Source organism: Lacerta agilis, chromosome 6 (assembly GCF_009819535.1).
Source record: "Lacerta agilis isolate rLacAgi1 chromosome 6, rLacAgi1.pri, whole genome shotgun sequence".
NCBI classification, from domain to species: Eukaryota; Metazoa; Chordata; class Lepidosauria; order Squamata; family Lacertidae; genus Lacerta; species Lacerta agilis.
The window spans coordinates 39747539-39773729 of NC_046317.1; the positions used below are offsets into that span (position 1 = coordinate 39747539).

A 26191-nucleotide genomic window follows, 5' to 3' on the forward strand; every position below is an offset into this window, starting at 1 on the left:
AGGCACTGAATCTTAGAATGAGGAGGGAAACAGAGGCCTAGATTCATACCAGGAACAAGGTTACTATGGCACCACAGAGGACTCATATCAAACTGGCTTCAGTCCTTGTTTCAGGACTGAAACAGCCCTGGTTGCCCTTGTTAGGTTGTGGGTGGACACAGCAGATGACACAGTGATTTCCAAGCAGCTCTTGTTTATTCTCAGGCTGGAACAGAAGTGAGCTGAAGGCCTCAGCAGCCTGCTTATATAGAACTCAGCTACAAAGCAACAGTAACAACTTTCTGTAGTTAACCAATCCCTGAACGTCACTTTACAATCCCTCTTTTGCATATGCTGACCTGAGTGAAAACTGCAGCAGAATAAACTACCGGTATATACACACACCCCTAGTGGCCTAGGGTGAGAACTTCAATACATAACAGACCTGATCACCCTTATTACTTGTATTGAGAGAGAGACAGGAAGAGTACAATGTTGTTATTCCCTTGATCTCTCAACAGCCTTTGCCACCATCAACCATGGTATCCCCCCCCCCCCGAGTATATCTGCAGACAGTAGTGGGAGATGGTTCCCCTCCTACCTGCAGGGATATTTCTAGAGAGTTGCAGTGGAGGACTTCCGCTCAGCCATTGTTCAACCTCTTGCCACCCCAATGCTTCTTAACAGCTACTTGAAGCCACTGGGAGAAGTCATCTGAGTACCTAGGGTGCAGCATCACCACCATCTAACTCTATCTCTCCATGTCATTGCAATCAGGTGGGGTTCCTCAGGTGCTAGGCCAGTGCCCAGAGGCAAAAAGGGGCTGGATGAGAATCAACAAAGGGACATCAACATGACAGAGGCATGGATGATTCTCATGTCCAGGAACAGGGAAGATGTCCTGGGTGCACTCCCCATGAAAGAGCAGGTACACAGCTTGGGGAAACTTCTGGGATTCATCTCTTTCATAGGGGCCCTCTTTCCAACTCCCAGTGAGACACAAGCAACAGCATTCCGGGATCAGGATAGCCTTGTCATGGTGCTTCATGCTTTACTAATTAGTTTATTGTCCTGTGCTCTAAATGAGACTGACTTTGAAGATGCTCCAGAAATTGCAGCTGCTGCAGAATGCAGCTGTCAGGGTGTTGAGTGGTATGCCTATTTGAAGTCATGTAGCACTGACCCTGCACACACTGCACTGGCACCAATAGCCTACTGGGCCCAGTTTAAGGTTCTTGGGTCTCAGATAGTTAAAAAAGTGCCTGTCCTGATATCTACCAACCCAAGCCTTAAGATCTGCCAGGGTGGGAGGCTGCTGCAGTCCCAGCAATAGGTGGAGTTCATCACGGGCTGATGCACTGCAGGGTGTTCTCAGTGGTGGCATCCCATCTTTGGAATGCCCCCCCCCCAGGACATCCTTAGTTCTCTGTTTTAGATACGAGGCTGAAGACACACCTCATTACCCAAGGATGTGTGAATGTTTGATGTATTCTAGCATCAGATATTGTGATATACCGTATTTAGCTGTTGTGATATCTGGCTGATATGATTTCATTGTATTTATTCTTGTATTTATTATGTATGCCACCCTGGAATATTTTGATGAACCCCAGCTAAATAAATTGAGCAAATAACAAATAAATTTGCGCACTGGTGTCACCATATTATTGAGCATCTAAATAGATTAGACAGAAAACAACAACAACCATCTGGCTAAAAGGGTTGTTTATATCCATTGTTATACAGATTTCTCTTCTACTAATAGCAGCAGTGCTGTATTGTGAGCAGATGGTCAGGGCTGGAAGTGTGCTGCCTTTGGCAAAGGGGATTACAAATGAGGTCCTTAGCTTTAGGACTGGGTTTAACTTAAGAGATGCAGGCTGCAGGACTTTGGGATCAAGTTGTGGAGTACTGTATTCTTTGTGGCTGCTAAAGATATCTAGGCTACCTCAGTCCCTTTGTGACACACAGAGAAGAAACAAGATGTACATAGAAATCCAGCCCGGTTGAGTCTGAACAATGTTTGGAACTGTAGCATAAAGCTAACTGGATTAGAATAAATAATATTCACTTTTAATAGTCCTCTATCACTATGTATGGGTGTCTCCAGGCTGTTGGTACTTTGCGGGAGGGCACATCAAACTTTTAGGCTGACATAATTAAAGTGGGTTAAAGCACTCTTTTGTCCTAGCTCAGCAAATCTGCTAAAGAATAAATAAATGCAAGTGAAGGTGAAATGTGTGAGATAAACTAATGATTAACAGAGAGATGTGAACACACCCTGCAGATCTGCATGGATGCTGGATGAATAACTGTCCTGCGAAACAAATCAAAATCTGTTCTCAATAAAGACTAGATAGAGTCTAACCACCACATAAGCATTGTGCAAACAAATCAGGTTGAATGCTCAATAAACAGGTTGTCTGGAGCCCAAAGTCTAAACAAACACACACACTTACACACATAATGAACTTTTTGGTGAATTTAAGGAAAAAAGCAGCGGGAATTTCCTACTGAGCTGAAATATAGCACAGGAGCAGCTAACATGCTGTCCTCCAGATGTTTTGGGCTACAATTCCCATAATCTGTGACCATGTGCATCAAAATTTTGAAATAGTGCACTGGTGGTATCACCAAAACTCATCAAAATGACACTTGGCACCCAGATTCCACTCTGCCCTTCAGATTGCAAGTGGCTCTCTAGTTGCAAGCAGATATTACATTTCCTAAAGAAAATATTACAGTTAAAGGGTTAAGAAACATGAGGCATCCCTACAACAGAAACCCTACCTTAATTAAAGATATCTGTCTCTCTCTCTCTTTCTCTCTCTGTCTCTCTCTGTCTCTCCTTCACCCCATATCCTTTGGTCAATTGAGTAACAGCTGCATTTGCATTGTGCAATAACATGATCATTTGGAGAGGCCCAAGTTGGGAAGGAAGTAGCTGGCCATTCTAAAGTCAAGATTTATTGGCAAGGTTGGTTGGCACAGATTTTTATCAGGTGTTTTCCCTGCTGGTCTACAGTTAGAAACTTCTCTTTCTGGATTTCAAATGCTCCTCTTGTTCCAAGCTCTTTGCTAAGCTCCAACAGAAACAGTGCTGCTTATACACTAGTCAAGAGATGTAAAAAGCTAAACTGTGTTTGGGAAGAAAGGAGGGGAGACACCAATATATATATAAGAAATTGTGCAAAGGAACTTCAAATAAGGTTGTGAGCAGTAAAAAGAAACAACTCTCCAATGTAAAATAAGATTTCCACAGTTATAGTAACATGCACATTCAACACGCATTTAAACCACATGACTTTCCTCAAAGGATCCTGTAGTTCTCTTAAGGCTGCTGGGAACTGTTGTCTGGTGAAGGGGAAATTACAGTTCCCAGGATTCTATGGGGCAATATGCTCTGCATGGATGGTGTGGATCTACCCATTTGTTAGACAGCCTGAACAAGCTAACGTAAGACATGATTTATCAACAAACACTGTTTCTCAGTGTGTGCCGATGTGTGGAAGCTGAGAATCCAAATGAGAAGAGGCATCAAAGACAATATTTCTTAAAGAAAAAGTAGGGAGAGGCACATTCCAAAAATGTACTTGGGGATCCACTTCTTTTTATTCTATTTTTGTACATTGTTGTTGTGACCCACCTTAGGTCAAACTGTAATCCAGTGGTGGGTCCCAACCCACTAACTGAAGACCAATAGACTGGGCAGTACCAAGTTAGATGGACCAACTTCATATGTCCATATGATTTCCTTTGTCCAAGGGATATTAGCAACCACCCTGCACCCCACCACACACACAAAGGAACTTCGACAAATCTCTCAAAGGCAAAAATATATTTTAATTTTCACAAAACATAATAATTTGATATTTTAAACCTTCATAAAGGTGGGTGCATATTGCAGGCTTTGGGAATGGGGATAAATTATATATGGGATCCAGCCGTAATAGGATTTCTTTCTTAATCCAAATATACATACTGAACTGAACCAAAAAAAGGGGACAGAAATGTCAAGTGTGGTGAGTCAGTCTTATTGCCATCTGATGGTTCTGAGATGCCTCAGGTTGTTCTACAAAACAAAACCACACGGGATGCTCTCCCTTCTCCCATCACTGAGTGCAGCGGTTCATTGAAATGCAGTGACACAGAAACACTGCTTGAGGGAACTTGGTCTAAAGAGTTTCGCTTTCATTAGCATAGGAAAACCGTGAGAGAAGTGAAAGAAGGGGAACAAAAGCCAGCTTTTGAAAATTCCCCCAGAATCCCTGATGATCCAGAAAGTACTTGGACAAGATGAAGTATAAGATATAGGGTGGCACTTGGGGGTCTCCCCCCAACATTAGCAGACTCTCTTCAACTGGCCTGGCCAAGCATCATCACATGAGCCAACCGCCTGCATGAAATTCGTTGCACTGTTTGCTAAGTGCTCTCTGTATATCTATGGAGATACAGATATATATAGATACATAAACACAGGAATGCATGCCGCTTTGCTGAAGGAGTTCCTGAAAAACATGAGAATCAAAATTTTAATCATGTATTTGTTGCATGTTCATCCCAGCTCATTATTCATTTATTCATTTTTATCCCAGTTCGTAACGCTGGCAGCTACCTTTCAAAATGCAGTTAAGACCTTAAGCAAAGAATCAGAACTCAAGGCAGAAATGTATTTGTTTAGATTTTATAAAGCCTGCTCTATCCAGTTATCCAGGGTGGTTAGTAACAAGGAAATCAGCTAGCTGCCAGAGAAACTCCTTTCAAAAACACTGGAGAGCTGCTGCCAATCAGTGTAGACAGTACTGAGCTAGATGGACCAAAGTTCATCTGATTCAGGAGACACAGCTTCTTACATTTTATGCTGCACAGCAGCCACAAAAATACCTCTTTATGTGCTGTTGTAAGAGAGGCTGTTTTCTATGCTCCCAGGACACACTCATATAGGAATAATGCTATTCCACAGTGGTTATGAACTGAAGGTACATCTGAGCTGCAGAATCGGGAATGAAAACTGATGTAACTACAGCAAACATACAAGCACTATGTGTGAGTGAACTGTGCCATTCCAGAAACCCCCAAGGGATTAGGCATTACTGTCGGGGCACTATTGCTATCCCCCATGCAACACCTTGGTCACCTGGTGATATATCCACTTCTGACATTGTTACCAGCACACATTCATGCACCTTCATATATATTTATCTGTCAACCCAACCACTAACAGAATTGGGTCACAAATATTATTTTGTGTACAGGCTGGGGCTGCTGTAGAAAAGCAGGTCATGTAAAGAGACAGTATAACTAGAAAAGCATTGAAAGTAATTTTCTACCATGTGATACACTTGGTTCAATCGAAGTTTATCTTCATTATTCTTCCACCTCCTGTTCTTCCTCTTCCTCCTCCTCTTCCATTTCCTCATCCGAATGGTTCCTATTCTTCAAAGGGTCACTGAATTCAAAGTTTCCTTCTATGTCCAACACCTGTAGATGTTTCAGCCTCTGGAATGTGGTTTCTTTCACTGCATTGAATGCAATCTTGTTAAACCTTGAAGATAAAAAGAGAGAGTTGCTGGTGTTGGAACTTAACCCGGGGTTGCCAATAGGGCTCTCTCCAGGGGCTGGATTCAACTAAGTACCGGTAGTCCCACTGGCAGGAGCCAGGGCAAGTGCTCCTGTTTGTACGATTCTCCTCAACCCTAAGTCCCCTCAATCAGCTGTGGGGATGTCAGGAGAACCACCAAGAGAACACATGCAGGAGGAGTGAGGGGGGAGGCTGTTCCATCATTTCAAACTGTTATTAACCCAAAGATCTACCAGTAGATCCCGATCTACCTTCTGGACAGCCCTGATAGAGACAATCAATCTCGTCTCCTAGACAGACAAAATGAAGTAATTCCTCACATGCCACATAACTAAACGATGGAACTCATTTTCACAAAATTTAGTGATGGCTCCCAACTTGGTTGACTGATCATGATTCAGAATGCATCTGGATACCAGTTGCTGCAGAACATGATTCAGAGAATGCTATCGTGCTCATGTTCTGTTTATAGGCTTCCCATAGGCATCTAGTTGGCCACTGTAAAAGCATGATGCTGGGTTAGATCGACTTTTGCTCTGAGCCAGTAGAACGCTCCTTATGTTTACATCTGGATTAGCAAAAGTCATCTGAATGTGTGGATTGTTGGTCATTTGTACTCTGGTTACCTGCAAAGGGCTATGCCCAGAATTCAACAATCACACCGCTAGGTTCTGCATGACCAAGAGGGCTTTGGACTTCTTGAATTGCATCTCCTCATGCCCACATAATCACTGCTTATAAACAGAGGAGACTCTTAATGACAAGAGTGGTGATATTCCATTGTTCAATTTAAAATCCACAAATCCACCGGGCATGTCTAAAACACTTTAGGTGTTCCAAAGAAGAGTTTTCTCAGCCTTGCCCTTGACTGGATGCATCTAGGTCAGGCAGGGGAACCTTTCTTATGGACTACAAACCTGAGATAAATTCCCTTTATGTTGGGTGTGGATTCAAAGGCATCCTCTGGCACTGTGGTAATCTTGTTGTTCTGGAGGTACAGATACTCTAGAGATTCTGGCAAATCAGATGGAATAGAAGTCAGCTGATTGCCAGCCATGTCTAATGTCTGAAAGAAAAAACAGACAGCACAACATTAGTTGAAAGTAATTAATGGAAATCAGTTTGCTTTGAAATGGGCTAGATTGATTATACAAAAATGTTGAGTACCTGGGCACCTGAAATTTGTGTAAGCAAGGGTACAACTGGCGGAACTCTTTATGCAGGTCCTGCCAACACACACAGGGTCCGGAACATAAACCCCATGCAAAACAAGCACTGCGTGTATTGTTTTGGAAAGCACAAATTAGGTAAGGTTGCCTTTAAGTGTGAACTGAAATGGATTTCTCCCCTATTCCCAGGGAAGTATACTAGGATTGCAGCCTAATTTCATTACATGCGCCTAGTGAGATGCCCACAAAATGGTTGGAAGCAAGTTCATTAATGTGGCCACATCAGTGCCCTGTAGCTGAATATGTAGCATCTTTCCTCTTCCCAGCTGTCTTTTGCCCAGCTTTATTTCCTTTGGACCTTGCTTTCACCCTCTCTGCTCCTTTGGATAATTGCATGTTCTCCTGTGCCTTGTAAACCACTCTTTCAGGTCCCTGTCTCTCGTCCTAGTCAATTACCCTTCCTTTTGGCCCACCTAATGTTGGACATTTGTAATGAAATGTGGCCATAGCAACAAGTGAGCAGCACTCCCAGCTTCCCTCCTTGGTTGCCTCTGCATCAGCTTTCTTCCTCTTGGCCCGTTTCCTGTAGCTTTGTTCTGACAGCCTGGCCAGCTGAACAGTAACAGCTGCCGCTGCTGTTGAATCTGCAGCATGCACAACAGTGTTTGGCATTTGATGCTCAGAATTCTGGACACGTGAGTAGGGCACGGGGAGGAGAATGGCTTAGTGACTTGTGATGTCACAACTTTGCGTTTGAAGCTTGTTTGCTCCTACTGTGGACATGGAGGGCTTTTCCCCAGGCAAAAAACTTGAATATTCTCCAAACACAGATACTAACTTCCTGAGTGAGCTGTCTCACAGTAACCTCTCCAGCCTGAGCCAGTGAGGTCGTTCATGAAGAGCACAATTCACATACTTGCATGCAAGCATTTTTACAGAGAAACGAATGTTATTATAGAAGAAAACATTTGTTTACTTGCAAGTAAGTCTAAGTCTGCGTATACACCATACATTTAAAGCCCATGACTTTCCCTAAAGAATCCTGGGAACTGTAGTTTGCTAAGGTGGGGGGGGGAGGAATTGCAGCTCTGTGAGGGGTAGGGATAGTGAAGAAATTTGCAACAAGTGGGCTGAGGACTCAACCAGCTCAGAGTTTGCTTACTTCCTATCTTTGTGAAGTGATCTTGCTTTCAGTGACTTCCTGCAGATTGTCTCAATATCAGAATTATTTTTATTTTTAGACTATTGCTAACATGATTACATCTTTTCTTATATTTTTAGACAGCTACCACCATCGTCAAAGTTTGATCTTAACTGTCTGCTAACTGGGTACAGCTGAAATGTGTATTCACTTTAACTTCTGCTTCATTGATTGACTGTTGAGGTGATGAAGTTAGCCATTAGCCAACATTAATATTGATCACCTGGTAATTCAACTCCAATTAGCTTACATCATAGGTTATGCAAAGTTCAAGTTAATATAAAATTTACGATGAACACCAGGAATTAAATGAATATCCAATGTGTGTGTGTATTTATGTATATATGTATATATTAATAAGAAAAAAGGAACAGCCCATGGGGGGATAATTCCATCTAGCAAACTGAAATGTTTGTGCTGACATACTGTAATGATTTACACATAGAGCAACATTGAATTCCTCCCAGGCTGATTTTTTTCAGGATTGGTGACTTTAAATGATTGTGATCATGAGAAATCCACCCTCAATCCGGGAAAGTCTTGAGTGAGCAGACCTTTGGGGGGCTTAAATTGCTCTTGTTCTTAGAACAAGCGTCATTCTTTAAATGGAGTGTGTCATTGTCTTCTCACAAATTAATTAAACAAACAATCCCCCCCCCAAAAAAAATCCTATGGGTATAGGCAAGGCGAAGCTCTGTGGAGGGCAGTACTCCAATTCCCCCCTGCCCCCGGCTACAGGGCCTTACTCAAATGAATATGAGCTAAATATTAAATTTATATAATTAAAGGATTCTGCCTTTCTGAAGAACATTCTAGACTGGAATCAGTAGACTGGAGAAGCAGCCAGAAGTTCAAGCTCTCACACAAAGATTACTCAATATATTTGGCTTTGGAGAATCAGAGCTGGAAATCACGCAAAAACATCTTTCTATGAAAAACTAGTTCAGCCAGTTTCTGGCTAAATGTGCCACTTGGGCACTTTTGCTTTTTGGCCCCAGCTGGAGCCAAGAAAAGCAGAGTTGTCTAAAAGGCAAAATAAATTAACAATAAAACCCATGGTTCACACCTAAACCCATATTCATTAACTTACTGTTTCTCACCTGTCTCATCTGGTGGGGGGAGGGCAGTGTAATAATCTGTGTCTTCAATAAGCACTAACTTTTTAATAAAGTTTGCAAGACTACAAAGGGGTGTGTGTGTGTGTGTGTTTTAATGAACTATAGAGCCTAGTGTGTGGACCATTTTAACATATGCCCTCCTCTCTTCCATTTTAACCAAAGTTACAGAAAGCTATACTTAGTGACAAGGTATCTGAAGAAGTGTGCATGCACACGAAAGCTCATACCAGGAACAAACTCAGTTGGTCTCTAAGGTGCTACTAGAAAGAATTTTCGATTTTGTTAGTGACAAGGGTTTGCAATGCTTCCCCAAAAAAGCTCGGGTTCAGAATTTGGGGGTCTCCAGGAGAGTTTAATGGTTGTGAAGCAGCCACCAAGAATGTATTTTCATATAACCCTGGTTCTCTAAACTTTATGCCAGCAGGACCTTCTCAATAGATCTTTATGGAAGAGCAACATTAAGAAATCTGTGCAGATGCTGGAGTCTTCCATTGACCATCCTGTCTCAGGTAACCAGTAGGTTCTAGAGCTGAGCTTAAATATCTCTGAAGACACATTTCCTTGAGAAAATTTCTGATATTTTTTCTTCTTTTCATATCTGGAAACAGCTCTACAGGCTTGTCATCTGAGAGAAATTAGAGATGTAAGGAGGCAGTGACTTCCGTCCCATCCTGGGTTCATTGCAGTCAGCGCTGTTTCCTTTGCACTACAGTTCAGCTTTCACTAAAATCTATGTTATTATTAGTCTCACTATCTGCTGTGCCCAAAACTTAGGAAATTAATTACACAATTAATCTAAATGCATTTCATTGGAAGGGAAATGTCACACACAATACAGCAAATAATGTAATTATGTACGTAACATTTGTGTACAGAAAAGCCCAATGACACTGAACACTGCTCATATTCACTTATGTGATTTCTGTTCCTAACCTCTAATGAACATGCAAACTGTGGGGATTTCCACTCTTGTTTCTGTTTTTGATGGAATTCTCCAACATCCCTTCTGAAAACCAACTTCCAAAACATATAGCTTTTCTGCACCAATACTATCCCACCAAGTGTAACATCCTGGTAGAATTTCTTACATCTGTAACTAGCCCATTTGGGCCAATCTTCAGATCAGAGGAGATAAATATTTCCCAGTTCCCTGCTTCCATTTCCTTGAGTTTTACATGTAGTGTTCACTCTGATCCAGAGATTCACAATCTTAGCTGAAAACTGTGTACTTCTGCAAATGAAGTCCATTACCTCAAACCAATTTCAAATTTAAATTATTACACTTGAAAACTGAACTCATTTGCATGTACTGTTAAGCATATAATTGCTAGTCTCATAAAGCAAACTGGAGGCCTTGAAAATCTCTCTTTGAAATGCTATTGTACAAAACCAACTGTTTGTCTCTTTATAATTCTTGCCATCCATTTTTTTTTTGCATCTCAACACACCTATGCCCCCCATTGCCTTTATGTACTGCCCTTAGATCTTGCCTCAAGCTTCCAGATTCTGTGGTGAAATAACACAACATTCTACTTCCTTTTCTTTTCATAATAAGTAAACTTGCATAATTCCTTCTCTTTGCAAAATCTATTTCAGTTACGGAAGTTGGATTTCTTTGCTGATGTATTGACTTTTTTCTGTGTTTATGTCTAAATGAAAGAGTTGCACAATATCAGTGATATGCTTGTACCTTGAGACTGGCGAGATCCTGCCACGACCCACTGTATATTGAACCGACTTTCAATTTGTTGTTGCTCAAATACAGCTCCTGCAGCTTTGACATCCCAGATAACGTGCGCCTGGGAATAGAGCTGATCTCGTTCACTTTCAGCTTCAGGCTTAGCAGGTTCTTCGGGAAGCCGTAAGGCATGGTATGGAGATTATTGCCTGAAAGATCCAAGGATTTCAGTAGCCTCAGCTTACGGAAAGCCTCCCGATGAATCTGTGAGCTGGTGATCTTATTGTAACTAAGGTTTAGCTCCTCCATAAAATAAGTGGTAGCAAAATCATTTCTGTTAATTTCCGAAATCTGGTTGTGAAGAATCATAAGAGTTTTAACCCGTCTGGGCAGCCCACTGGGGATCTTTTCCAGCTGGTTGTTGTACAAGTGGACTGTGTGCAACTTCTTCAGGCCATGGAAAGCCTGAGGGTGGATCCCGCGGGCCTTCAACTTGTTATTGTGAAGCAGAAGGTATTCCAGGTTCTTGATCTGGGTCAAGACATCCCTGCCTATTGACTTAATTGCATTCTTCTCTAGGTGGAGAAGGACGATGTTTCGAGGTAAGCCACTTGGGATCTGGGAAAGGTTATTGCTGGACAAATCCAGGTACTCAAGGCTCGAAAGTTTCCTTGGAAGAAAAAAGGGGAGAAATGAATGTTCTCAGTTAAACATTTTTTTTAAAAAAAAATGAATGGAAATCTATAATGTGGGGTGAGAATCTTGTGCCCTTCCAGCTGTTGCTGGGCTCCATTCTCTCATCATCCTTGACCTTTAGGCAAGCTTGCTGGGGTTGATGTAAGATGGGGTCTAACAATATCAGAAGCAAGGTTAGCTGATTGTTGGGTTCCATCAGCACCAGATAGCATGGCCAACAGTCAGGAATGATGGAAGTTGTAATCCAACAACATCTGGAGAATATCACTTTGGCTACTCCTGATCTGGGGTACAAACATGATCCCTACCCTTTGTATGAATCGATTGAGCCTCTTGCTCTATGTTTCCTACCCACCAAGCTTGCAAATCATTGTTCACACCAAGGATCCTACCTTAAGTCGCTGCTTAAATTTGTCACACTCATTACTGTCCCAGTACTGGAACAGTATCAATAGTGAGACAGCTATGGAAAAAAAATCTTCAAGCAGCTAGAACATGGAGAGGGGGAGGCAAGGGTGGGAGGTAAGTTTTGCTCATATCTTCCACATGCTCCATTTAATGATAAAACTAGACCCACCTCCACTTTATAGCCTAACCTAACAACTTAGTAGCTTTTGATTTGAACTTAAGTGTTCTGCAAAAACATTTATGCTCCCTCCTCTAACTACCGGTACTCATATGATCTAATGAAAGACCTCCATAATCATTAAGCCATAGTTTCCCTTTATAGCCCAGTCAGGAAACTGTGGTTTAATCATCAACTCTAAACTAGGAAACAAAATCAGAGTTTGATTCTGGGTGCTTGGAAGCATAGAGTGTGGGATTATTTTCCAAGCTTTGCATTGGCTCAGTAAATGAACAGTTATTTTCAGAGATAACTTAATCAATTTCTGGGTCAATTCAATCGCAGTGTCTAACAAAAATAGAGGGAAAGTTATTCTCATATGCAGCCCTGTTTTGGGTATTTTTTTAAAAAAAAGTGCCAATGTTCATATATTGATAAAAATGTTGTGCATGCCAGCACAAAATGGATGCCATGGGCAGCAAAGAAAGACGAGGTGGCAGTACTCCACAATATCACAAAAACACAGCTTATAGAAATTGGATGTGTTGTTATTGTTCTTAATGTGTTGACAAAGTAGAATAGCTGTAAGGCAATAGAGCTGGTACATGTGGCTGAGAAAATCAACACGCTCACCAAAAGGTTTCGTTGTCCATGCCCTCATTTGTCAGTTTGTTGTTCTGCATATATAGCTCTCGAAGTCCTGAAAGCTCACTAAAAGCTCCTTTAGGAATCTTCTCCAGTTTGTTGTTCTGCCATGAGAAACACAGGAAGTAGAGCATGAGCTTGTTCATCCTAACATCATAGTCCTCAAAGTACAAGGTGGACATCTCTAAGGTGGTACAGAGATATTAGAGTTGCCAAAAACAGTTTTCTGCAGCCAACAAATGCCTGGATAAATGTTTTCAAATTCCTTCTGAAAATTAATAATGATGGAGACAGATGCACCTCACTAGGGAGGGCATTCCACAACTGGGGAACCACCACTGAAAAGGCCCTGTTACAGGTCAGCACCAACTGGCCAGCCACCAGTGGCAGTACTACCAGCAAGGCCTTCTCTCCCAGTTGTAGGGTCTGAGGTGGTTGGTATTGGGAAAGGTGCTATTTTAGGTACTTGGGTCCCAAGCAATTTGTGGATGATGATGATGATGATGATGATGATTTATATGCTAGTACTAACACCTTGAATTTGGCCAGTACAGTGCTTTTAGGACCTTGTCACATGGTCCCATTAAAGTACTCCACTTTCCAGCATAGCAACTGCATTCTGTGCTAGCTGCAGCCTCTAGACAGCCTTCAAGGGTAGCCCCATGTAAAGTGCATAAAGTAGTCAAAGCAGGTCACTAGATTGTGCACAGCTGAGGCCAGGCTATGCCAGTCCAGGAATGGCTGTAGCCGGCAAACAAGCATAAACTGGGCATAAGCACTCCTAGCCACAGAATACCTCCGATACTCTTGGGCAGAGAGCACAACCCACAAGCATGATAGACAGAAAAACAGACAGACAGACATGTGGTGATTTCAAAGGAATCAGATTTACAAAGTGTGAGTTCCTGCCATGTAAAGAAACACAACCCCATCCCCAAGGAGAAGAACTACTGTAATAGAATTGCCATCTTACCTTTAGATGCAGTTTATACAGTGCTGATGGTAAATTCTTTGGAACGTATTTTAAGAAATTGCTGGACATGATCAACACCTCCACATTATCAGAACCATTGAACATGCTTTCTGGTAATCCAGCATCTTCCAGTTTATTGTTGTGAAGGTACACTGACCTACCGGAAAGGGAAATATAAGTTGGGAGTGAGTGCAGATATAGATACTTGGTTTTGTTTCATAAAGTTTTCTGAAAATGACCTCTAAAAACTGTTGATCAGGAGCTCCTCCTCACCTTGTTGAGCTTTGGGATCAATTGTGAGGATGCAGATGGGAAACCTAGGGGGGCTGGGCTGAGCCCCCAGGTCATGTTGCCTTAGGTACAGGCTGACGACTGCTACCCATTGCCATCCTTTTGGATGCAGGGCTACTAACACACCCTGGTTGCTGGAGTACGGAGAGCCCTGAGGCCTCCTAAGGAGCCACTCATTGCTTTTTATTATTATCCACTAGTTTTATTTCTTCAGATCCTGAACCTTAAAGACTACATAAGATTGTAGCTCTGATACTCACATAGTTTTTTTTTATTCCTGCCGCAGTCCCAATAGAAAGCTGTACCCCCCCCCCCCCAAAAAAAACCAAACTCCCTAAACTGAGGTAACCTCAGCTATAAATTATGGAGGAGAATTCTGTATCAGAGTTCATAACTGGATAGAGAAAATGTGGCCCTCCAAATGTTGTTGAACCCATCAGCCTCAGCCAGCATGGCCAATGATCAGGCATGATGTGTGCTACAGTCCAACAAATGCTGGGCCACATACCTGATCTATGTAGTCTTGCTTATTCTTGTTTATGAAGTGTTCACTAGCAAATCTTTGAGGGGTGATGTTGGGAACCTCTGCACCTGAACAAACCAACCACAAAACCAATGAGCTGAATTTCTGTTACAGTATTCTGAGACACTTTCCAGCACAATTGCTATTTGCATGCAAACGCCATCCAACAGAAGCCACCAGAATTAATTCGTCTGTAACATTTTGATAAACACTTTGATAAACAATTCTCTTCCTCCGGCTACAATTTGCAGGCCGCAAGTGGTTTTTACTAAACAATCACTTTCCCCCATCTGCCACACAAGCAGTGTGACATTCTTCCTCTTACAGTTGCCTCTTAACCCCTCTGTTTACCTCAGGTTTGGCTTCTGTCCGAATGTGAGCTCATAAATCTTAGTGAGATTATTGGCTGCAAAATCAGCACTGATCAAGGTCCTCGGGAGGCATTTTGGAGCCACCGTGAGCTGGAAAACAAAATATGGTGCCAGAAGAGGATATTGTTGTCTGAGACACAATGCTTCAAACCACCACCATTGCCAGCTTTGCAACAAAATATTATCAGGCTATTTGTTTCAATGAGGAAACCTAACAAGGTCAAGCTCTGAAAAGTGGAGCTCCCTCACAGCAGTGAGGATTTCTGTCCTCCTCGCAAATATAAGTAGACACTGTAGGAAACAGTTAACTTTCTGTTTCAGCATCCCTGGAAAGAGTTTTGTTTGTATTGAGACATATTTTGTTTTGTTAATATTGGGGGGGGGGAATAGTGGATTCATAGAGTAAATACATTTATAATCCTTTCAAGAAATAGTTCAGTGACCTTTCCTGGAAAAATATCATGAGAAAACAAGAGTATATGACAAGCTCCCCCTCAGAGTTTCATCAAATTTCTGAAGGGTACTTCTTCTCACGCAATCTTTGAAAGCCACGGGTTTACTTTGTGAGCTGTAACCTTGTCTGCAGGCATGTTGGAATTAATGGACAAACTATGAATATATTATTCAATATTTATTTAGTGTCTGTTGGAAGCTGAGCATTGTACAGAACAGAGGAAAAACATATTGTGAAAGAAATGAAATTATTCAGAGAGAATATGGTTTTAATACAAATTTGCTTGTGGAAAACTTAAATGTATGCTCTTCTAATGTTTATTTTCAAAATTCCTACTTATGAATCCTGTTAGTTTTAAGATTTTAGTACCATACTGCATTTGACAAGGTGATTACTTAATAACACTGCCAATAACACAAGGCTGGGGAACTGGATCTGAATCGCTTTAAGTTTTAGCATATATTATCAACAGGAAAGACCCAAGAATTTGTCTCTTTAAAAATAAATAAATTATAAAATGAGTTGGGAAATTAAATTCTGGAGATTCAAATTGCAAACGTGTGTACAATATTCCCACTATTTTTTTCCGTTCAGCTTATGTAACTTTTAATGCTTTGCTTTCATAGCCAAAATGGTACTACCAAAAAAAAAATGTATCAACAGGCTCAGTGAAGCTCCAAGGTTTATAGAAGTACAAAAGCAATTTCAGGGGGGGGGGCGGACTCTGAGGTGAGGGTGAATCACCCCAAACAGTTCAGTGAAGACTGAATATGCTCAGTTTTCATAGAATGCTGGTTGACATTTTGGGACAGAAATGGAATCCAGGAGAAGGGCATGGTAGGCTGCCTGGCATCCCAACCAGAAACACTCCACGCTGCAACATTTTGTTGCAGGTCCCACTTCTAATACTATTTCAGAAGTTACATTTTCTTGGATGAATTTTAGATTTCCTGCTACAGACATTTTTATTTCCGTTTGGCATAGGTACATATTATCATCAAGCCATAAGGTCTTCTAGTCAAAGTTGCCAAGCACATAACAGTACATGATTCTCGTGAAATCACCCTGTCTCCAGCATATCCTTGCCCTCGTGCTAAGTATGGGCCTTGGCTATGCTGCACGGTTTACTTCAGTGTCCCAGTTCACCATGGTTCTGAATAGGTAAAGCTACCAAGCTATGTTTGCATGTGTATACCATCTTCAAAGTTTTGCTTCTATTATTCAGATATAATTTTCTTCTGCAGCAGGAACAGGGAGGTTAATGGCCATTTTATCACATAGAGCTGGGTGGGGGTGGAATTGGACAGAAACGTTCTGGAATATTAGTCACAGCCTGGCTCGTGTTCTTCTTTTATGCAGCTGTTCACTGCCAAAACTGTTACATGGAAAACTGCTGTAAATGGGAGGAAAGGACATGATGTTACTGGAGAAGCAGTTTGATACTTCACCTAACCCACAACAGGGTAAACTCATTTGAAAGAGTTGGAGGAGTCAATGCAGTTTCCCTTGATACGATGACCACTCAGATTGTCAATGATCAGCTACTGCGACACCAATACAATCGGTGCTGAGGAAAATGGAAGTTTCAATGGCCACAGCTATGGAACACCATGAAACTGTTTACTGCTGTCTGTCTATAGCACGTCACGGTCCCTACTGCATCTTTAACGTTCTAACACTCTAAGCCAAAAGAATACAGTTGAAAAGGAAGCCACTGTCAAACTACTCTTTAGTTACGAAGAAAGGGATGATTCAATCTCTTTCAACTCATGTCAGTTTCATATGTGCTTTTTCATAAGTCCGTTCTGTCTTGTTTCTGAATTCATCTGCATTTCTAACTTTAAAACGTGTGCATTTAAATAAGTATTTTTAAATGTATTTTCTCACAAAATATTCATTTCCAAATGTATTTTGTTCTGAAATGGGCATTTCATAAGTTTTATATGTTTTTTGAGCCAAGAATTGCATTGCAACATTTATAGATAACTCTGTCCTGATCCACACATTCGTCTCTCTGGGATCAGTCAGTTCATGCAAAGATTGAATTCCTCAAGCAATACTAAATGAAGAAACTAGGTAAAGTGCTTATCTCAACCAAGGGTGGGGAACCTCCAGCTCAGGGGCTAAATGTGGCCCTGTGGGCCTCTCTGTCCAAACCCCAAGCCATACCCCTCATTGATTTTGCTCCACCCCCTCCTTGTGTGCTCTTGCCTGCCCAGATTGTGTCCTTGAAATGTCAGTGCTCTTCTTATTTGCCTGGGTGGAGATGGGGGTGGTGGGTGTAAAATCCTGTGCATACAGTATACAGTAAGTGCAAAAGAAATATCTATTGGTCCCACCACGGTTCCCCATGAGGAAATGTGGCCCTTGGCTGAAAAAGGTTCCTGGTCCCCAGTCCATACACACATAACCAACAGCAGCTCTTACAATGACCACATTTTGTTACCTGATTATTGGCAAGATACAGGTAATTCAAGCTCTCCAGCTGGTCAAACACTTCTTCTGGAAGTCCTTCAAATAATAGGAATATTTTTACAATTAGTACCCCTCAGGAGTCACCTATGAGCAACTAAAGGTTTTTAATCTATGATCATCAATCTTCCCCTTTAAATAAACGACTAGAAAGATCAGATTTGTATTTAATTTTTATCTTTACTTAAGTTGGAATCCAAAGAGCTACTTTAGGTACACCCAAAGGTTTCACCATTCCCAGTGAGAATTTCTTTCGTGTTTTGAGCAGAGGGTCATTCCAGATTACAATTTGCTTTTGAAAGTCCCCTCAGTTTCAATAGTAGCTTCCTATGCGGCTCTCCCCACCCCTGCCCCAAATATAAGCCCAAAACCCTCTTTGACACACAGAACTAGCTGTGAGCATGCTTGCACCCCAAAATAAAAACAAGTCGTTACAAAAGATGTGGATTAGACTTAGCCTTTAAGAGTCTGCAGAGTAGGCTGGTGTAGGTTAACATTTGTACTTGTGTACATAATCAGGGTACTATTTTCATTTTTCAGTGAAGCATTTTTAACGGATCTCTAAAGACCGACATGTACATGAAGCCCATGCTATCTGGCATTGCCTGCCCTCAGACAACCAAAGGTCTCCTATTCTCTTAAATATGGTCTCCAGTAAAAGGCCTTCCTTTTACTGAGAGCGTAGACCTGAAGTTTCTCCACCAACTGAATTTTTGGCATGGGGAGCAGGGGGAGAATGCACATTCACGTAGAAGGAAGCAACAAGGTGCTTCCAAACATAAGCTTGGACCATTAATTAGTTTTCAGTCCCAGACTTGAACACACATAGGCACACACATGGATTCTCCTCAAGATTTCTTAATTGCAGCAGCATAATTTGGGAAGGGGTGCGGCCAGATTTAAACTATAGTGTGGATGTGAACTCCAAAAATTATGCAAATCATCCAGAGACAAAGGCAACACAAAGTGTACCACCACTTGAGGCAGGCACCAGCATCCCTTTCTGCTCCTTTCCCGGCTTCCTTGTTAATTGTTTTGGCACCACTAATGAGCTGGCACCAGTGGCCATGCTATTGCCTCTGGCTCCTCCTCCCCTCGGCCTCACTCTGAAGGGCCCAGATTTCCTGCGCCATCAGAACTTTGGATAGAGATTTCTCCATCTTGCCCAGAACACCTTCTCTGAATAATCACTGGCCCTTCCTCAGAGCAAGACAAACAGGAGAGGGAGCGGAGGTATGGCCAATGCTGCCACTGCTAAATTAGTAGCAGCAAAGCAGTTAATGAGGGGAAGAGGTGAGCAAGTGGGGGCCATGGTGGTGGCAGAGAGGGGGAAAGCAGGGAATGAGGGGGAGGGAGGCTGGGAATGCAAATCCACACACACACACCATTGCCTGAGTCAATTGCCTCATGTTGTCTCAATGAGATCTTACCAGAAGTTTCCAAACCACCTTCTGCCTGCCTTAAACAACTCCAAAGTCCCTGCACATGCTCTCTCTCTCTTTCCCCACTTCAAATCCCTCCTCAAAACCCACTTCCTCCATGTGACCCACATCCCTTCAATCTTCATCCCCAGCTATAGGTAGAGGTAAAGGCAAAGGACCCCTGGACAGTTAAGTCCAGTCAAATTTGACTATGGGGTGAGGCACTCGTCTCTGCTTTCAGGCCAAGGGAGCTGGCGTTTGTCCACAGACAGCTTTCCAGGTCATGTGGCCAGCATGACTAAACAGCTTCTGGCGCAATGGGTCACCGTGATGAGTGTCAGAGTGCACGGAAACGTCATTTACCTTCCTGCTGCAGCAGTACCTATTTAATCTTCTTGTGCTGGTATGCTTTCAAACTGATAGACTGACAGTAACAGGGACAGAGCAATGGGAGCTCACCCTGTTGTAGGGATCTGAACTGCCGACCTTACAATCAGCCAGCCAGAGGCTTGGTGGTTTACTCCACAGGGCCACCTGCGTCCCTCCCCAGCTATAACCAAGTTCTAAGTATGCACAAAAGTGTTTGCCTTCATTCTGTCTTTCCCACCCTCTTCTCTCTGTACAGTATATCTTCTGTATGTACATAGCTCTTTTACATATCATGCATGTGGATAGCACCAAACCTATAAAGTTCCAGAAATTAGGGCTTCACAATACTATCAGAGTTCCTTTAAGCCAAGGAAGAAAGAGGGGATCAAATTACATTTCACTCCTCCTAGTGGGTGATATGCAGTGTTAGTCATACAATTCATTGGTAAGCATCAACATTCCTCCTAGGACCTAGTCCATAGGCGAGTCTGGATTTTTGCAGCTTACCTTTGGAAGTGAGTCTATTATTTTGCAAGTTGAGTGTTTCTAGCCTGTAAAGACGTGCCAGCTCCTCTGGAAAGATTTCTTCTATCTGATTGTTCTGAAAGAAGTGAAAAGATTTATCAGGACCTCGAGGCACATGGGAACATTCCCCGTTGAAATGAAAGGGCGCTTCCGAGAATCTTCACCTGGATTTGAATGGCAGGATCGCTTCTCTCTAAAATGGGATGGTGGGATGGAGCTGTTCAGCCTTCTGTCCTGCTGATGCAGCTGCTTTGGAGCACAAGCTTTTGCTTGTGCTGCAGCAAACACATGCACAGAGAGAGAGCACAAGACAGAACCAGGCAAATCATATGGGCCAGAATCAAAGAGTTGCTTTAGAGGCACCCAAGAATTTGGGCATGCCCAGCTGATTTTTTTTTAAAAAAACAAGTATTTTCTTTTTGAAGTGCAAACGCCCATGTCCTATTTCAAACTGCTTTGAAAAACCCCTTCAGCTCAAAAAGAGGATTGTGGTTGGCTATTATGTAAGCCCAAGCATTCCTTAAGCATGCACAAAAGTTATGCAGTTCTTTGGATGCAGGCCATAGTGGGTGTGGAACATTACTAAATTTTACAACGTATGTTTGTGCAGAATTTTGCATCCTGACTGATAATATAACTCAGTGTCTGGGGGCACTTCCAGACCGAATCCCTCAGCCTGACAACAGCAACACTTACATGATGTTAAATTGAGGGTGTGGAGGACTTGCACAACAACCCTGTCTCCCCAAAAGATTGGACTTTTGGCGATAAGATAAGTGATGGGGAAATCTATGATAACACTTGCTTTGATGCTACACTGTCTAATCTCCTGCAAATAAGTCAGAATGAATGTTCATTAAATAGCTGTTACCTAGTCTTCCTGCAAACAAACCAGGATGAATGTGCAGTAAGCAGGCTATCTGGAAGCACCCTGTATGGCTAGTGCAATAAGCTAAGAGTGCCTTAGCTCACACTGCACTCTTCCACAAATAGGCCACAAATCCAATATTTTTATAATACCTTTTCCCTTTGCTTTAGGCCCTGTATTGTACAAACATCATTACAAACAGCCACAAGAAAACTGTGGGCCTGACCCCACAAACAGTTTGCAGTCCATGTTTAGAATTACAATACCTGTAAGGAAAGGTGGCTTGTCAATTCTGGTACATCTATGGGAAATTCTTTCAGTGAAAACCCTCCACAATCCACAATTCCTTCTGGATTGCAAGTGCATTTTTTAGGACAATCTGGAGCCAAAGAATTACGTTCTGGGTCGATTAGTTCTGATGAATCTTCTGGGAACTCATTGCTGTCTGCATTCTTCCGAGCCTGAATCCTGCTGGAGCTAAGTGCCAAGAGCCACAGCACAGGGAACAGGAATCTGAACTTTAAGAACATTTCCACTGTAATCAAGGAAACATCAGTGAGTTGGGGATCAGTTAATAGCAGGTCTTTTTAAAGGTAGGCTTGAACCTCTACGATGGTACAAAGGAATACGGACATTTGAAAATTGATTTACTACCAGACCCTGAAGATTAAATGCTTGGAAGTGTGGCTTAATTGCTAAGTCACTGGTAAGGGACCTCCAGCCCATTGGTCCCATCATGCCTGGGGGTCGGTGGGTTCTGATTTGGCCTGTGAGGCCATTTCACCAAGCCATGCCCGCCCACCCCATATATGACAACATACAACTGCACCTGCAAATAAACAGTCAGAAGACTTAAAATGCACTTCTGATTGTCCCTTGGCAAGTGGAGCTTGTATTTAATGCTTTTGAAATTTGACACCAAATGCAAGGCTCACTGGGATTCTTTCCACTGAGGAGCTACCAAAACCATGGTGACACTCTGGAGTTTTGGAATGGGAACTCCAGTCTAGCTGATCCAAGCAGGACTTCAAGCTTTGCTTGCATCTCCCTTCTCAGTTCAGCTTTGCAGATGCCGTCAGGAGTTGGGGACCTCAGGACTGGGCTGAAAAGATTCCCCAACCTGGTGCTAAGTCACAGGTCGACATAGGACAATTTGCAAATACAAGAAGATGCTCAGCTTTCTCCCTTTCGCAAGTGGGGTCACCAGAAAGAAAAGAGAAAAGCTGTGCAAAAGATGAAATGTTGACAGCTGCAGCTTTTCTTATTGCTGCAGCACTAGGATTTGACAAGTGACACTATCCTCATTTGAAGCTCAGTATGTCCAAGGCTGAAATTCTCACATTTCTTCCCAATTTCTCTTCTCCTTGTATTCTTTCCTTATCATTGACAATGTTGCCACCCAACCTGTTGAACAGGCCTGTTGCCTTTGTTCTCCATACTCAAGTGATAGACATGCTGTGTTGCAGCAAAGGACTTTGGTCTTTCAAACTTCAGCAATGCCCTGTGTAAGGCCAAAATTCGGCACACACACCCTCACCTTCCGTTCTGCTCAATCCACATCATAGCAACACCCTGCAGCGCCCCCTAGGCTCAGAGCCCAGTGTGGCAGAACCAGTCACGCTGCCCTAAACCCGCTTTTGTTGTGATGCGTCACCTGTTGCAGCATTGCATCCTATCTGTTCCCTTGCAATCACTCTGATCTGCATCTTTGTTGGCTAGGCTACTGCATTCTTATATTTGGTCTTGCATTGGCCTCACCTTGGTCCCTTCACCTGTATCCTGCCTGCACTTGGTTCCCAAAATCATTCACCTCTCATTACTCTGGCCACGTGTTCCCCACTCCTTAAATCGTTACACTGACATCCTGTCTGTTCCCAGATCCAGCACAAACTCCTTGCCCTTACCACCAAAGCACTGCATTATCTTTCTTTTTCCGTTACATTCCTAATACATCCCTGCTGCCTGCAAGCTTTGCTCCTCCAGTTCCAACATCTGGGTGGTGCCACCTCTCATTTCTTTCCAATCCTTCCTTAAAACCCACCTCTTCCATAAGTCCTTTCATACAACCTTCTGATTCTCATGGCTTACTGATAAGAGATAAGATTTCTTTATTGTCATTGTACAAGTACAAGTACAACGTTGTACAAGTGCAACGAAATTGGATGCCATCCCATAAAAACCAAACAAAACAAAAAACAGCACAAAAAACAAACAAAGAAAAGAAAACACATTGTCACTGTAACTCAGCTTGTAACTTTATCTAACCATGTGCAACAGATATCTGTCACATATGCTTTAATTGAGATTCTTGCACTGCAGGGGGTTGGACTAGAGGACCCCCAGGATCCCTTCCAATTCTATGATTCTATGCGACCCAAACAATTGCATGTTACTTCCCCGTTTATTGTTTTATCCATTTTCAGAGAGAGAGAGAGAGAGAGAGAGGCTTTTGCCCATAACAGCTCAGTAAGCATGTGGCAGAGCAAATAGTTAAACCATTGTCTGCAGAATATCCCCAAAGAGGAGGCTTTTGTTCTGGCTAAGTTTCACGAACCAGATCCAAGCTGTTTGTTGTCCACAATCCAGTTTCTATCATCAAACCTTAAATGACTTCCTTTTCTGGGACTGCAACACCCACTACTGCGTATCTTCCTGACATGCTGTGTATGCTGCAGCTCTCTCTCTCTCTCGCTCTCTCTCTCTCTATATATACACATATATATATCATAAAGGGATAATAATGCAAATTTGTAAATTTCTGAATGTGTCAGATGAGTATTTGATGGCAATTGCACTCACTTCAAAGTGGGAGCACCTCAACTGACCACAGGTGTGCTTTATTGGAGTATAAAGTCATACAAAGATTATTCAGTTTTCTTTTTGGCAGAGTTTTGCCTGGTCCGCTCCACTATGAAGCTAGAAGGAACACATGCCACTGACATCAATCTGTCTTGAGCCTTTGAAGCAATCACTACGCCGGTAACAAAGGAAGACACTTGGAATAAAGAAACATCTGCTGGCAAGACTGACAAACCTGGCAAGCTATTCTGATTTCTTTTGCAGTTTGAAGAAACCCTTAAAATGGGTTTTCCCCCTTCCTCTTTAAGTTGTTACATAAACTTATCCTAGGTTTGTTGTCTCACTTTGGCTTCATCTCTCGTCTGTGCAGAGAGCCCACCAAAGTTTGGCTCAAATCCTGTGCCTGTCTCAGCAAAGTACAGCAAGAGAGATGTATAAAGTTTCTTCTGCTTAAGAAGCCAGAACATATCGGTACTGGTTTTGTTTTGAGGTCCAGAATAGCATCTCTGCCTCCCAAAGCCCTGTATCTGCAGCACTGGTGGAGAATTATGTGCCCAGCAGCACTTGGAAGGTTCAGGGATTATTAAAAGCACGTATCTCCAGAAAAAGTAATTAGACATGCATAGTGCCTGTGGCTCTCTGCTGTAAGGCACTGTTACATCCTCCAATTAGCAGGTTATGCATGTTTAGGTGTGCATAATGAGTTTTCAAGCAGCCGTGGCAAAAACAAAGAAGCTGTTCTCTGTCCTCCAAGTTGTCATGCTATTATCATAGAGTAAAAAGTGCAGAAAACAAAAACTCACCTCTGTTTAGCTGGTAGTGATGAGTGCCTGGAGAAAAGCGTTTCTGTTGTTGCCCCCCCAAAGGCTCCGCTTGCTCATGCCATGTCAATTACACACTCGAAGCGCCGAACACTTTCCCCCTTTCCCAAGTCAGATCCTTTCCAGATGTGATCAGCAGAACTAGAAAGGGAGAGGGGGGGGAGAGAGGAATATGCAACTCTCTCTCCCGAAGAGAATTTCCTGTCCTTTCCTATGCAGAGAGGAATTTTCCAAAGTCACCATATGGGAAAATGTAAGAGAAGAGAGTGGAAGAGGGGGCAGGAGGCAGAAGAGGAGGGAGAAATTAATAGCTGTATGTATTCAGTGGCTTGGACAAAGATTAAACTTCCCGTCACTTTTTATCAGCACAACTCATAGGAATAACAAGGAAAAGGAGAGGGAGCAGCAATCTATACATGAGGTGGACAGAGGCAAAGAGTTTCAAAGAGTGTGTGTTTTCTCGACAGTCCTGCCACCTGAACTGTTTGACATTTTTGCCTGACAAATCCTGGATTCTACATTTCACTGGCTACCCAACTTGGGTTGCCTGAATAAAATAATATTCTTGCTAGTTTTTAAGGTGTCACAATATTTTCTCTTTGTTGTTTTTTAATTTTAAAAAAGGGAACAGATGTCATTCATTCATTCCTCCCATCCCTTTCTTTGGCTTTTCAGTATACTGACAGGTCTTTATTATGTGAGACTTCAGGCAACTTGGGATTCCCCTTAGTGACACATTTCCCTCCCATCCTGCTTCTGCCACCTTTTCTTTGGGATACCATAATCAGCAGCAAGCACTATCTCCACGTTGTTGTTTTTTCCATGGGAGAACTATGTTTTCTCTGTAACGCATCATGATTTGTGAGCCACATGCAAATTTAAATGGGGGGGGGGGAATTCTTTCGAAAAGACACCATACACTACAAATAATTTCCCCTGTTGCAACCTTATCATACCTGTGAGAAGTCTGCAGGAAACCACTCCCCTTTGGGTCCTTGCTGGGCATCAAAAATTCCTCAGTCTTCCTTTCCCAATTCACATGAGCATTTGCTCAGACTAAAGTCTTATTGTTTCCTCTCCCTCCACCTTCCCCACCCCCAAAATCTTGGCTTACTTTAACTGGAATGGATCCACCTCTGGACCATTAAGCTATTCCCAAAAGCTGATGAGAGGGAAGTGCATATTTGTATAAAGCAAACTGGCTGCTTGATGCAAAATGACTCAGATCTAAGGTTTATTCTGAACTCAATGACCTCAGGACCACACATGCAACAACAGTATCAGAGTTTGGAGGGCAAGGAGGCCTTAAATCAGTGATGGCCAAACTTGGTCCTCCAGCTGTTTTGGGTACTACAACTCCCAACATCCATAGCTAACAGGACCAGTGGTCAGGAATGATGGGAATTGTAGTCCCAAAACAGCTGGAGGGCCACGTTTGGCCATCACTGCTTTAAATCAAAACAGGGAAACATTTTGTACAGTACTATAGCCTTAGCCAGTAAGGGTTCTATCATCTCCATCCCCAGTTCCTCAAAAATATTAATGGAGGTGTGGAACCCTCCAAGATGTTGCTGAACTACATGGGAGTTGTAGTTCAGCAACATCTGGTTGGCCAAAAGATCCCCACACCTGACTTAATCATACTAGTGCATGAAAAAGATGCCCTTGGTTG

At 42.5% G+C, this 26191-nt stretch overlaps 1 protein-coding gene across 2 annotated transcripts; it reads right to left on the minus strand.

The window, feature by feature from the left end:
• Window positions 1-3802: 3802 nt before the first annotated feature.
• On the minus strand, window positions 3803-25796 carry PODN (podocan). 2 transcript variants are annotated; one of them, XM_033152112.1, is made up of 12 exons: window positions 25476-25796; window positions 24502-24660; window positions 21166-21434; window positions 20014-20107; window positions 17691-17755; window positions 14771-14880; window positions 13606-13762; window positions 12621-12736; window positions 10739-11396; window positions 6478-6626; window positions 5310-5524; window positions 3803-4487 (listed from the first exon to the last, which is right to left on the minus strand). In XM_033152112.1, the coding sequence occupies exons 3-11, from the start codon at window positions 21427-21429 to the stop codon at window positions 5347-5349; spliced, it is 1791 nt and encodes a 596-aa protein (XP_033008003.1). In that variant the 5' UTR covers window positions 21430-21434; window positions 24502-24660; window positions 25476-25796; the 3' UTR covers window positions 3803-4487; window positions 5310-5346. The 2 variants fall into 2 exon arrangements, with proteins under 2 accessions (XP_033008003.1, XP_033008002.1); XM_033152111.1 differs by having other exon boundaries at window positions 24502-24730.
• Between the last annotated feature and the right edge of the window lie 395 nt (window positions 25797-26191).